This window comes from Salvelinus sp. IW2-2015, linkage group LG7 (genome assembly GCF_002910315.2).
Source record: "Salvelinus sp. IW2-2015 linkage group LG7, ASM291031v2, whole genome shotgun sequence".
NCBI lineage: Eukaryota > Metazoa > Chordata > Actinopteri > Salmoniformes > Salmonidae > Salvelinus > Salvelinus sp. IW2-2015.
In genome coordinates, this window is record NC_036847.1 from 22244523 (window position 1) to 22258509 (window position 13987).

Here is a 13987-nt window from a genome sequence, read left to right on the forward strand (position 1 = left end):
TTTCCAGCCCTAACACAAGGTTTGGCAATTTACCTGTCTTATATCAACTCGCTTGCACTCAGATGAGGGGGGTGGTAATATTTGAGGGGTATCCTTAAAAACATGATCCAAGGTGCTAATTTCAGGCAGCACTGGTAGGGATATTTAAGACCAACCAAAAGGTGGTTTTAGCGGTAAAGCAGTTGGTTATGGCATGAATTTTGACAGCGGAAATGCAGCCTATCCAGCTGTGACACACACTGCCCATATGTGCATGGAACAAGAGTAGCCTAATGTGCTTTTGGTGCATGTATACTTCTCATTTAGAAACATAAAACTAATGTTTTTTCCCCCATTTCGTTTAATTTGATTAAAAACCAAGCATAGCCTCACCTCCTCTCAATTATTATTTTTTGTCTGCCCACAGTAGTCAAGACTGTCAATAAAGGGTTTGGCTCCTGAGACCCCTTGGAAATAAATCTTAATCACCAAAGCTTTATCAAAATATCAAGTTTGAGAGGAGTAAAACAGTGTACTGACATTTCCTTTTTATCTATGCCTTGTAGGTGGCCCACATTATTTTAGCCATGCGGGTCCCATTTTGGACGTTCATAAAACCCCCTCCGTGATGTCAGCTAGGTGTCCATGCCCACCATGAAACGAGAGATTAGAATCTTGGTGAATACCGGTGAAGCTCATATTTAGAAGTTATCTGTAACCTGTAAAAATMTATTGTTTTCCGTTTCATATGTTCAAAACCCAAGCCCTCCCTTAGGCCTACTATAACGAAGGCTGGTTCAACAGCAATGTGTGTCTTTTTTATCCTGGCAGTTTTATGATATTACATTTTACATTGTTTTTCATTTAATTTTATTACAACCAAACATATTCAAAATATTCACCTTTATGGTTTCATGGTGAGAATGTCCGTAGCACGCTTGCAATTCAACTTCTAGAGATGTGTCATGTGTGAATGCGATCTGAACTGTAAGATGGTTCCGATTATGTTCATAAAACATAGGCCTATTTCGGAGCAGTATAATGATGAGTGGACATTCTCGCTTTCTATTTATATTGGATCTTTGTCCAGCTACTGTGAAACGTTTGGATGTGTGTTAAACCCTCCATAGTCTGCATTGTTTTAATATGATATGACCACGGGGAGAAATGCGGTGCCTGTAAGTMTGACATATCCCAWTTAAAACAAATTGTTGTTTCGTTTTGTTTAGAATTTGTTTCAAATTATTATTTTTAGGCCTTATCAATAAATAATTGACAATGTTTGGTATGTTCATGCTCAGCCATAATATAATGTACAGTAGGCCTAGCCCCTACATCAGTGTGAATACTATTGAAGACATGCAATGACTTAGAACAATGTGGACTGCAAATGGAATCAAGTTAATGTATTTAGCAAAGATAGTCTACATTTTGTTATTTAGTTTCTATAAGTCATTTAACAAACTATAACGGACTAACATTGGCATTGGAGTTGATTCCAAGTAAATACATAAAAAAACATAAATACACAACTTGAAGCATCCACATATTTCATCATGGAGCACGTTCTGGTTGGCCAGTGGGGGGGCTAAGCCTCGACACACCCACAAACTTGTTTATTCATCAAAACCCAATAATTGTGATAGTGAAAATAGCTCAAATATGACACACCCCTTAACCTATAGCGCTACCYCCTGCGCTTAGATTAACCATTGTGGTAGGTTTGTTAAAATACAGCCCTCATTTGAATTTATGAGAGACCAGGATGCTCTAAAACACACAAAGCTTAGCAAAGCAGCAATTACACACCTGAATAGCCTAAACATAATTGGACCAAGAGAACCCTGTGTTTTCTAATGCTTTGATCTCCAATTTATTTGAGGACTGACTGGGGAGAGTCCACTCTATTAAAAGAAAGCCCTTTGATATACAGCGGGTAGAAACGTGTTTTATAAACTACACTACTTTGCCCTCAAGACTTCACCAAGTTAAATCATTCATTTCCAGCATCGGATAGGCTTTTCCAGACATACATTTCCGACCTAGGATGTGTTCAGACATGCCTGTTTGCTCTTTGCAATGTAAATCTGAGGTAACAGATTCAACAGAAATGAGAAGCTTAGTGTGGTGTGCTGTAGGGAAACAAACTTCACAGTCCAAACACTCACCCAGCTAGGCATAGCAGACTCAAGCCCTCCTCAAATAGAGGAACACTGACTGAACATCAAACCCCTCAGTGGAACTGATAACTCTAAACAACACCAAATACACAGTCAGTGATATGATGAAAGTGTTACACCAACATGATAGTAACCAAGATAAAATACAGCAGATAAGCCTCTCATGCAGAAATAACTTGGATCTTTAATTTCCTAGAATAGCAACCTTGTGTATCGCAACTGTGTAAAGCGGTTGCCTGGACAAGGTATCCCATAACTAGCCTACATCTGTTTTAATTCAACATGCATTAATGTGTAGAGTGAAAAGTTGACCACTCGGCTCAGTGTATACTTAACTAAAAAGCCAAAAGAACAGTGCATGTCAACAAAGCGACAGACAGATAGTAGACAAACACAAGTCCTTTCTAGCCATGTGTTTATCCCTTTATTGTAGTCATTTCAACATGTCCAGTAAGGGAGCTGGCTTTATTTGAAGGACATTAGGCTAGCCTATCCAGGGACAAAAGCATGTGATGTGTGCAAATGTTCCTAATAGGAGAAACATAGCGGGGGATCTGAAAGATGATGTACCGTACCATACAGCAGTACTGGGGTTATCAGCTACATTTGGCTTGCTTGGTCCTGATATGGTTAAAGTATGCTTGTACAGCGAAAAATGACAAAATCCTATGACTGAATATAACAGGTAACATTGGGTAGAACTGAATGTGTAGTAATGATTGGCTCATATAATCCAGAAAAGCCTTCCATGAGATGCATCTCCCGGGTGGCGCAGTGGTCTAGGGCACTGCATCGCAGTGCTAGCTGCGCCACCAGAGTCTRTGGGTTCGCGCCCAGGCTGSGCTGGGTTCGCGCCCAGGCTCTGTCGCAGCCGGCCGCAACCGGGAGATCCGTGGGGCGACGCACAATTGGCATAGCGTCGTCCYGGTTAGGGAGGGTTTGGCCGGTAGGGATATCCTTGTCTCAGTATYTAAAAAKGTAATAAAATGTATGCACTCTACTGTAAGTCGCTCTGGATAAGAGTGTCTGCTAAATGACTAAAATGTTGTTGTTTTTTATGTAAAAAGGTATGTATTGTCTTGTGTAGTCCATTCAACTCTGAACATTCAATAGCACACTTCAAGCACCCAAAAAACAGCACAACAGAAAACATCTATCAGCTCAAGTGGAATGGAGGAACATTGGGTTGCTGATTTTTTGGTCGATGTACTGTTCGTCAGCAAGCAGTCAGGTAGGCAACCCTCTATGTCGCTCTGCTATAGGGGTCTTTTCAGTGCATGGAACCGGATGGCAAGAACARGGCAGCGGCTAGGCACTGCAATGTGCTGCAGTGCTCTGAGCATTGTACAGCACACACACTCTCTCTCTCTCTCTCTCTCTCTCTCTCTCTCTCTCTCTGTCTTACTCTCTCTCCTCTATCTCTCTCCCACTCTTTCCTCTCCCTGTCATACTTGCATCATCTGTCTCCCTAATTCTGTTGAATTTTTTTCTTATGTCCCCATCCTCTCCCCTTTTGTTCTCTTCTTCCTAATAATCCCCTCTATTTTTGCCTTTCCTCCACCACCCACTTTCTATCCTATTCTCGTGCTCAGTCTTTGACTGTCTTTGGTCCTCCTCCCCCTCCCTTTCTTACACACACATACATACAATATCCTACAGACACATTTCCCTTTGGTGTGTGAGGAGGTACCCTGGTCCTGGTTGCTAGCACGGTACAACTYCAGTGTTATCTGCTGTTCTCTCKTGTTCTCTCCTGTTCTCTACTGTTCTCTGCTGTTCTCTCTTGTTCTCTCTTGTTCTCTACTGTTCTCTCCTGTTCTCTACTGTTCTCTCCTATTCTCTCATGTTCTCTACTGTTCTCTCCTGTTCTCTACTGTTCTCTCCTGTTCTCTACTGTTCTCTCCTATTCTCTCCTGTTCTTTACTGTTCTCTCCTGTTCTCTACTGTTCTCTCCTCACCAGTGTATTTATCAGGCTGACACTTCATTCAGGGGAGAATGTTCACCTTAATCATTTGTTATGTCCTCTATTTTCCTCTATTGTCTCCTGTACTCTTTCTCAGAGACTGGCAGCAGTACAGAATGGCTGGAGAACATCACTGTCCTGAACATTCCTTGTGTCCTTTTGCATTCACTTTTATCCATTAAGAGCCTGATATTTTCTCAATATATGGCTCTGGATCCATTCAGTCACTCAGATTCCTCTCTCTAATGTAGTCTTATCATTGTGATCTATATCTAATAGAGTTTTGAGTTTGTTTGACAAATGGCTCACAGTGCATCTCTATGGCTGACATGCAGAGCTAAGCACTCTGCTAACTGTGGTGTCAGGGTGACAGCAGTGTTGGCTCCGCTATATTGCCTACGCCATCAGTACCAGGGGCGCACTAAATGCCCCGTATCACACAATCTGGGACAGGGGGTGTCAAACTGAGAGGATGAGCGAGGACAAGACTCCAGTCAAAATCTGCCCCTTCCTAAGGTGCTTGACACCAAATCTACCCCTTCATGAGGTGCTTTATACCAGATCTACCCCTTCCTGAGATGCTTTACACCAGATCTACCCCTTCCTGAGGTGCTTTATACCAGATCTACCCCTTCCTGAGGTGCTTTACACCAGATCTACCCCTTCCTGAGGTGCTTTATACCAAATCTACCCCTTTCTAAGGTGCTTTATACCAAATCTACCCCTTCCTGAGGTGCTTTATAACAGATCTACCCCTTCCTGAGGTGCTTTACAGTCCTGGAGGATTATTTACTTGAGGAGGTGCTCATAATGGACACTAAAAACATTGCATTTGGGACAAATTATTAGCTAAACACTAAATCAATTAAAATCAAAGCACGCACCCCTGAGGGGCCCCCGTGTTGAGGATCAGCATGGCAGATGTGTTGTTGCATACCATTACCACCTTGGGGCAGCCCATCAGGAAGTCCAGGATCCAGTTGCAGAGGGAGGTGTTTAGTCCCAGGGTCCTTATCTTAGTGATGAGCTTTGAGGGCACTATGGTGTTGAACGCTGAGCTGTAGTAATTGAACAGCATTCTCACGTAGGTGGGAATGGGCAGTGTTGAGTGCAATAAAGATTGCGTCATCTGTGGATCTGTTGGGGCGGTATGTAAATTGGAGTGGGTCTAGGCTTTCTGGAATTATGGTGTTGATGTGAGCCATGACCAGCCTTTCAAAGCACTTCATGGCTACAGACGTGAGTGCTAGGGGTCGGTAGTCATTTAGGCAGGTTACCTTGGTGTTCTTGGGCACAGAGACTATGTTGGTCTGCTTGAAACATGTAGGTATTACAGACTCGGCCAGGGACAGGTTGAAAATGTCAGTGAAGACACTGGCSAGTTGGTCAGAGCATGCTCAGAAGACAAGTCCTGGTAATCCGTCTGGCCCTGAGGCCTTGTGAATGTTGACCTGTTTAAAGGTCTTACTCACATTGGCTACGGCGAGCGTGATCACACGGTCGTCCGGAACAGCTGGTGGTCTCATGCATGCTTCAGTGTTGCTTGCCTTGAAGCACGCATATACAGTTGAAGTCGGAAGTCTACATACACCTTAACCAAATACATTTAAACTCAGTCTTTCACAATTCCTGACATTTAATTCTAGTAAAAATTCCCTGTCTTAGTTCAGTTAGTATCACCACTTTATTTTAAGAATGTGAAATGTCAGAATAATAGTCGAGAGAATGATTTATTTCTTTCATCACATTCCCAGTGGGTCAGAAGTTTACATACACTCAATTAGTATTTGGTAGCATTGCCTTTAAATTGTTTAACTTGGGTCAAACGTTTCAGGTAGCCTTCCACAAGCTTCCCACAATAAGTTGGGTGAATTTTCTATGGGATTGAGGTCAGGGCTTTGTGATGACCACTCCAGTACCTTGACTTTGTTGTCCTTAAGCCATTTTGCCACAACTTTGGAAGTATGCTTGGGGTCAATGTCCATTTGGAAGACACATTTGCGACCATGCTTTAACTTCCTGAATGATGTCTTGAGATGTTGCTTCAATATATCCACATAATTTTCCAGCTCAGACACCCATATATATCCGACAAGACAAGCCACCAGGGCTCTCTTTACAGCCCCTATGTCTAGAACAGAGGCTAGGAAACACACAGTGCTATGTAGAGCCATGGTGACTATATAGAACTCTCTTCCACCTCGGGTAACTCAAGCTAGCAGTAAAATCTTATTTTTAAAAATTATAAAACAACACCTCACGGAGCATCACGGACTATGAAGAGACACACACACATTGTAATATTGTACATTTTATATTGATATTACATTTGTATTATGCACAATGTATTGTATGATGTATTGTTTTATTATGATGTTTTACTTTATTCCTGTTTAGACCCCAGGAAGAGTAGCATAATGCCTAAATGACAAACAACAAAATTCGATGAGGTTTGTTTTCATTACCCTTAAATTACCAAATTCTCATTGAGTATTTAAGTAGAAACTACTCGTGAATATTGAATCTACTGATATTCCGACATGCATGATTTGATTATCCATTACCTGTCTCTTCCATAAGAGTGATTGGATAGTTGGAGCCATACTATTTCACTGTGCAATCAGTTTTTCTCTAGCTGCTGTTGTGATTGGTCCTCTGACTGAAGACTGAATACCTCCTTGATTCRACCAGCTGTTTTACCCTGATTACAATATTCTTAAGATTTTGGCCAACAGCGAGATATCAGATGTTTCAAATCCAACTATGTTAATTTATGATAAGTACTTTTAGGCTCCTTCAAATTTCAGTGGTTCTCAACTTCTCACAGTTTCAGTCTTAGAGGACAGCAGCTTATACTGGGGCACAGTGAGGGGTATCATTGCAGTGTTGCCATTAGGCGCCTGTGCTATTTGAGTGTCTTCCTCAGCATGATGTCTCTACCCTGCTGGGAGTATCTCCACCTCATCCTCAGGATAATGTGAAGAGGAACAGTCTTCCATAACGCCATGGGTGGCAACGTCATTAAAGTGTTGTTGGCATAATAATTCACCTCATCTGCAAAATATACATCAGCTCATACATTACTCATTTTCCAGAATGCTAAATCTAAGTTTATTATGAATAATTTGGTAATTTTTGTTAAATTAATGTTAGACTCACTGTAAGTGTAGCCTACACAGTAGTGGGCCTACCTCACAAACTGCATGGTTATGACGTTTTCCATTTGAAGATTATTGCTCTGACTGTGTTTTCATGTGTGATTCATCGTGGCCACTGGCAAGCACAGGAAGGGATGTGATGATTGTTGAAGTTGCTCACAGAATTGGGTAGGTACTACTCGTCAGGTACAATCGTCTCTCATTATGGTACTGGGCTGGCAGTGGTAGTGTAAAACAAAATGCTGAGAACGGGACACACTAAAATAGTTCTGCTGTCTCTCAAAGCAAAAGTAATTTGCTGTAAGAGCCACCATGCTCTAGAAAGGCAAATATACATGGATAGTAAACTGGGTTTTCTCCCTGCCTGGTCCACAACTGCCATATTAGATTGGATAAACTCACAAAGCTCCTATGGCATCTATGGGAGATTGGGTCTGACTACTATAGAGCCAGGATCTAGGGGTTAACAGCTCTGGTCAGGAGAGAATGGGTCCCTTACCCTCCCTAGCTTTCCTCCCTTCCTGCCTACTGTCCTTACCACTGGTACCTTCCACTTATGAGGACTTGAGCTTGTTTGAAGTGCTGGAGCCCGTCTCCATCTATGGTTATAAAACATCCCGCCCAATTCCTTTTAGCAGTATAAGAAGAGTGCTTTTCCACAGAAGATTTTTGCAGCTGCTTTTCAATGACAGAATGAGGACATGGTCTGTGAATCATTTTAAAACACAGATTCTTCACACTACTCTCCCAAACTAACACAGAACTAACACATTTATCTGGTTTCCAGATAAATAGCCTACAACTGTGGATAGCAGAGCTGCTCCTTCAAAATAAACAGCAAATCATTCAAATATAATCTTCACTCATTCTACAGTACTATCTATAATGACACATCTCAAATATTTTAGAAATCTATTTTAGAAAGGCAAACAGATGAAAGTAACAGTGCCCACTGCTGGCAGGTGTAAATTATTCACACCAAAACATTTGAAGGTCATAAAAACATCAAATTACCCTACAATGACCAAAAGAAGTGTAAATACACTTCATGAATGATGTTAGTATGATGAAAATCTATTTTATATTTAGAAAGCACTTCATCCATCTGTTACAGAATGTGTCCAGTAGCCCTTCATAAAATCTTTAAAATTCCCTTGGCCTTCACTTTCCTCTGCGGATCCTACTGTGTGACCACTGACGGGTGAGAGCGAAGCCCTCCTCTTTCCCTGGAAGGAGACCCCTACAGCCCAGCCTACACTCCCTGTCAGATAGTTCACTGTGGCTGCAGGCACAGACTAAGGAAAGTCCCTGAACAGCAGTGAACCCGACTAATCAGGCTCCACACACCATTCCTAATGCATGTGTTATCTAAGCAACCCAAATGCATGCATCACATCACAGAGTTTTCACATACGGCTGCACACAAAATGAGAGTCCACACATACGAGTGCACACACCATCCCATTTCGGGACTATCATTTTGCGTTACATATATTTCACAGTGAAATGATACCCCTGTCCCCCACCTGACCTCAAATTTGAACCATCAACATCAAACTGTTATAAAATGTTTTTAGTACATTCTGTCAAAAGCCTCAGATGTCCCATGAAACTTCAAGTTTGCTCTGAATTCACCAAAACTACATGGTTATATTCAGTCCCCCTGCCACACACCAGCAAGATGCTGAGGTCTGGGGAAGCTCCGCTATGGACTGAAATGGGATACTGCAGCGCTTGACAGCCGTGTGCACAGAGAGTAACTTGCCTGGAAGCATTAGAGAGTCCCGCTCTAGCCTTCCCCCACCCTCTCTCTCCTTCCCTGTCAAGTCTCAATTATGTTAAAATTAAAAAAGAAAAAAAATCTCCAAATTAATTACCAATGATTTAGTTCCCATATCACTTCATGTCATAACCCAGTGTGAGAAACATATGCTCAATTATATCAATTAGATATTGAAGAAAAAATAGATAACTTCAAAAGCATCCCACCAGCCCAACAGTAGATGTGAAAAGCAGCATACCTTGGGTGCTGGGTCTCTTCCTCCTCAAGAAAACCTTCTCTAGCGGCTTCAGGGCACTTTGACATAGACAGAACAAAAAAGACAATGAAGAAAAGAGAATAAATATTCKTTCAATAATTACTTTCTCTTATTTCCAGTGTTAGAATGAATAAGCCTGGACTACTACAGTATAGTCCTAGAACACACCTTTCCTTAGTCCTTCTGTGGACTCTTGCCTCACATCCACACACAATCACCCTAAGACTGGAGTACTACAGTAAATTGATAAAAATCAGCTCTTGGGAGGGATAAAAACTACACACTCACTGCAATTTATTTCTTGTCCACTCGTTCTTCTGTTTTTTTACTGCTGTATCTGCCTGCGCCGCCACCTCATTGGCTAAGATGCTCTTCAATAACGTAAGCTCTCTGTTTTAATTGGGAGGGGGCAGTTTCATGGTGCATCAGGACCCCTCCCGCCTAGCTCTTCTCTTTTTTTRCCTCTGAAGCGCCCGTGGAGAAGAGTGCTGAGCTCTGCAAATTCATACACAGAGCGTAAAAAAGAAGGGGAAGCGAGGATGGAAGGAGGGAGGACATGGGAAAAAAACTGAGATTGAGTGTTAGGAGGGAGGGAGAGCTAACGAAGAAATCAATGCCATAGGACAAACACACCGAGATAGGATGCAGCATTTTGCCAGGGTTAGGAGGATTTTTGAGACATAAGCAAGGACCACCTCTGCATGTCTGCAGTCTSTGATGAACCTCTGCAGTACAGTGGGGTGTCAGAGGAGTCTGAGGCCAGATAAAAGGGATATTTTCCAGGGCTAGCGGAGCGACTAGGTGGCTCTGCTGCAGTGTGCAGTCTAATTGCTGGGCAAAGGGGGATGGGAGGAGGAGGGGGTCGGATGCAGTGATGCCGAAGCACAGTCTTCCAGCCAGGAATACAGAGGGAGGCAGCCGCAGTGTACACAGCGGCTAATGCATTTTCCTCATGAATTATTGGTGCACCAAAGAAGGAGGTATAGGGAGTGGGTGCCAGAGGGCAAAGACTGAGACTGTACACTGTCTAGCTAACTACTGTAAGCTTGTGTTATCACAACCAAATGTATATTTATAATTGTTAACTTAATATGCTCTTCGTTTCAAGTAATGTTACTACAGGCAATCCATCGAAAGGATAGATGGTTTGGTGTAGATTCGAATCAAGTTTCATGATGTACAGGAGGGCTTTCCCATATTACACATAAAATGGATCTGTGGGTTTGAAATTGTGGTGTCAGATTCCCCACCCCCACTCTCCATTACATCTGGTGCCTACATTGTCTTTCAGTTGCGTTAGTGCAATATACTCAAGATCAATATTACATCATACAATGCCATGGCCATATCTGCACCCTGCTGTGTTGGTCATAGAATTAGAATCACATTCAAGGTAGCTTTCAGTCAACAGCATTTTTATTTATTTACCTTTATTTAACTAGGCAAGTCAGTTAAGAACAAATTCTTATTTTTAATGGCGGCCTAGGAACAGTAGGTTAACTGCCTTGTTCAGGGGATTCGATCTTGCAACCTTTCGGTTACTAGTCCAATGCTCTAACCACTAAGCATCAAGCTTGTGACTCATGAGCAATGCCTGAATCACAGCACAGTGAATTAAGCATAGTCAGTAAATGAAGAGACAGGTAGGAGTGACTAGATGTATTTGTGAAGATCATATGCCCTCCTGTATTGTATGATGGGTGATATAGCTACATTTAGTCATAAGGTGAATATGCTCCAATGATGGCATAACACCATTTACACTAAGCAGGCAATTTCTGTATATTACACAAGAACCACAGGTCTAGTGAAAGGTGTAAAACAGATTTTATTATCTTGTGAAATTAAAATCACAATTTACATTTTATTATTCATGCTCGTGTAAGGTACTTACAGGGTTACAAAAAAAAATCAACATTACAGGGTATTTAAAATCAGCATATGACAAAAAGCAGTACAGAAGAGAAAACAATCATTGGTGCCCCCTTCTGGTGGAGAGAATTCCAATGAATATGATATTGCTACTATATAGGACAGTAATTAAAGTGCAAAATATGAACATGTAATTTCAGAGAACAATTAAACAGGGGTAAAGTAGAGATGAGGGGGTATGATTTCAAGGAAAAGTGTGTTTATTCTCTTTCAAAAGTACTGCCTTGCGCAAACTTTGTACAGATGCATACCAGTATGCTGATATATTGTCTGTGAGTTTAACGTAATTTTGTTTTACAGAAAACATAATTGGAAACTTGGTTGCCCCGTGGACTTGGTTTCCCTGTAGGTTTTACAGGGTGATACTGATACTTGTGGGCTGGAATACCTTCTCAAGCATCTTTTCCACTTTGTCCCAGRTCAGTCGATCAAGGCCACAGCCAATGCTGTAGAATAGAGGGATAGAACATTTAGTCATACATCAAATGGAAATGATTGACATGTTAAAATAATTTAATGACACCTTTTTATGTGTAGAATGTATTCATACAAACCGAGGCATTGATATTGCAGTTACTCCGTTTTTCAAGCAATGAGACTTCATGTCCTCAAGGCTCTGCCTCAGGCTGTCATAGGTGGGCTTGTTGCTGTACTTTTCCTTTGTTATCTGTAATAGAGCAAGACACAACCAGAGACAACAACAAAAATGCTTTAAAATGTTTGTTGGTTGAATGAAACTAACAAGGCAACTGTCTTACCAGGTAGTACACAAAACGCTTGTGTCCTTTCAGTACAGCGCATTGTCCTGGCACCTTCTCTGTGAAGTAAAGCAAAATTAGTGAACAGTGATCTTGATCAATGACATGGGCTTATGATATAAGCCATGCTTTTCCAAATTCAGGGCTCATTTTAAAATGAAAAGGGCACATCACAACAGACTTCCATTGCATGCAGTGCGTAATAACAAATAATACATTAATAATACATTATACAGAACAACTCACTCTGTTCCTTTAGCTCAGCCACTCCACCAAACTTTTTCTTGAACATAACTGCGATGCCAGCCCCCATGTGGCAGTCTTTGCTGATACAGTGGGCCAGGGCCTCATCTTCAGGACCGGAGAACAGGTCCCCCTTCACATGATGTAGGCTCCAGATGCCTTCTGCAGGCTGGCCAAGAGAGAGCAGCATTACACCACAGAACCAGTCACCACTACCCAAAACCACTATCCAAAGAGTTTTGGCATAAAAAGTGGCTAGCTTGCTAAATAGGACTGTTCACAGTAAGTAACAACATATTATAGCCATTGATTACATGCCATTCAACGGTATGGCAGCATTACCTACTAGCTAACTAAGGCGTTTTCATGCTGGCCACTTACCTTCGATTTGTCAATAGAGCGCACTGGCTCCACAGATGCGGTTGACATTACTTTGGCAGGTGAGCTGTAGTCAACCAGGTGGGACGGATGGGCAATCTGTTTTGTTAATCTGCGAGGGAAAGCAATGCTACTGCGAGCAAATGAAAGTGCATTGATTATTTAAAGCTGCATTAGCTAGTTATATCACTACAGTCACAGCTAGCTATGCAGTGTCTCCCTGACCCTAACTTTAGCATCTACAGAGCCGGCACATTTGTCTGAAAATTMCACACGGCAACTAGCTAGCTATGGTGCATTTTCCCAAATGTATCAATTTACTTAGCTAGTGTCGAAGTCGTTAAATTTCTCTTTCAATTTCACCAATGTAGGTATTATAAGGGTTAGAACTAGATGGGATCCAGTTTTTGTCAGATTTGACTTTTCGTAGGTTAGAATTTACGCCGCAGGTTGGGATGATTAGATCAAATGAAAAGAATAACCAACTTTTGACGTTAATTCGACAAACTGTATCCCTTCTAGCATATACCCTCTAGCTAGCAATCTACTTCTTCTTTGCCACAAGGTGTAAGTAAGCCTATCAGAAGGCAAGGAGATGTTGACGCTTGTTCTTCTTCGATGGTATTATCGTGGTCCGCAAATATAAACGTTCGAGGTGCATGCTGCCCCCTGCTGTGTCAGCCTACTGTTCTYGCTTGTGAATTAATTACACTGTGACACACAAAGAGGAGGGAAATAAGAACGAATAAAAATTGCCCTACAAACTAACCCTACACCCATTAAAATCTCACCACTATTCGACTACTTTGGCTCTATCTGATCCTATGCCAGGCCGTCAGCCTGAGAGGGCAATGTTCAACACACCGTGCTGTAACTATTTTGCAGTAACATTTTGTACAGCCAAGCTCTTTTCTGCAACTGCCACCACAACATCTATTTTCTGTAATTTATGTTCCATTTCTGCGGTACAGTTGATAACCATGGGTATGAATGCTAAGAAGCTAATCTTACTGAAGCACATGTTATTCCTATCACTCTCTATTGGCCTCGGGCTACTCACAGGGATCGTCTTAGGATCCCTCGCCCTGGATCCATCTTCCTCTACTACTCTCTTCACTGCCTCAGCATATGACACTTTCTGTACTACTCTCACCCTAGCAACCTCGACATGCCTTTCTCTCACCGGACACTTCTGATCTCCAACAACATGGGTACCCCTAAAGTTAACACACAGCTTTTTCCACCGATACCACACATTCCTTTGTCTCCTGCACACTTCTCACATCTAGGAATCTCCCTCTTACACACTGCTGCAACATGACCATAAGTTTGACACCTAAAATACTGTAAACATCC

The 13987-nt window shown here is 41.9% G+C and overlaps 2 protein-coding genes across 2 annotated transcripts in view; both read right to left on the reverse strand.

Moving 5' to 3' along the window:
- Window positions 1–9628, reverse strand: part of LOC111966594 (synaptotagmin-2-like) — an 85837-nt gene extending 76209 nt beyond the window's left edge. The window contains exons 1-2 of the mRNA XM_070444541.1: window positions 9489–9628; window positions 9303–9358 (exon numbers count right to left, since the gene is read on the reverse strand). The gene's annotated coding sequence lies outside the window, so the exon portion shown is untranslated. The remainder of the gene's footprint in view (window positions 1–9302; window positions 9359–9488) is intronic.
- A 1500-nt stretch (window positions 9629–11128) lies between these two features.
- LOC111966600 (ADP-ribose glycohydrolase OARD1) lies at window positions 11129–13221 on the reverse strand. Its single transcript, XM_023991388.1, has 6 exons — window positions 12953–13221; window positions 12635–12764; window positions 12257–12422; window positions 12011–12069; window positions 11807–11919; window positions 11129–11698 (listed from the first exon to the last, which is right to left on the reverse strand). Exons 2-6 carry the CDS (start codon window positions 12680–12682, stop codon window positions 11605–11607), a joined length of 480 nt encoding a protein of 159 aa, XP_023847156.1. The 5' UTR covers window positions 12683–12764; window positions 12953–13221; the 3' UTR covers window positions 11129–11604.
- Window positions 13222–13987: the final 766 nt, after the last annotated feature.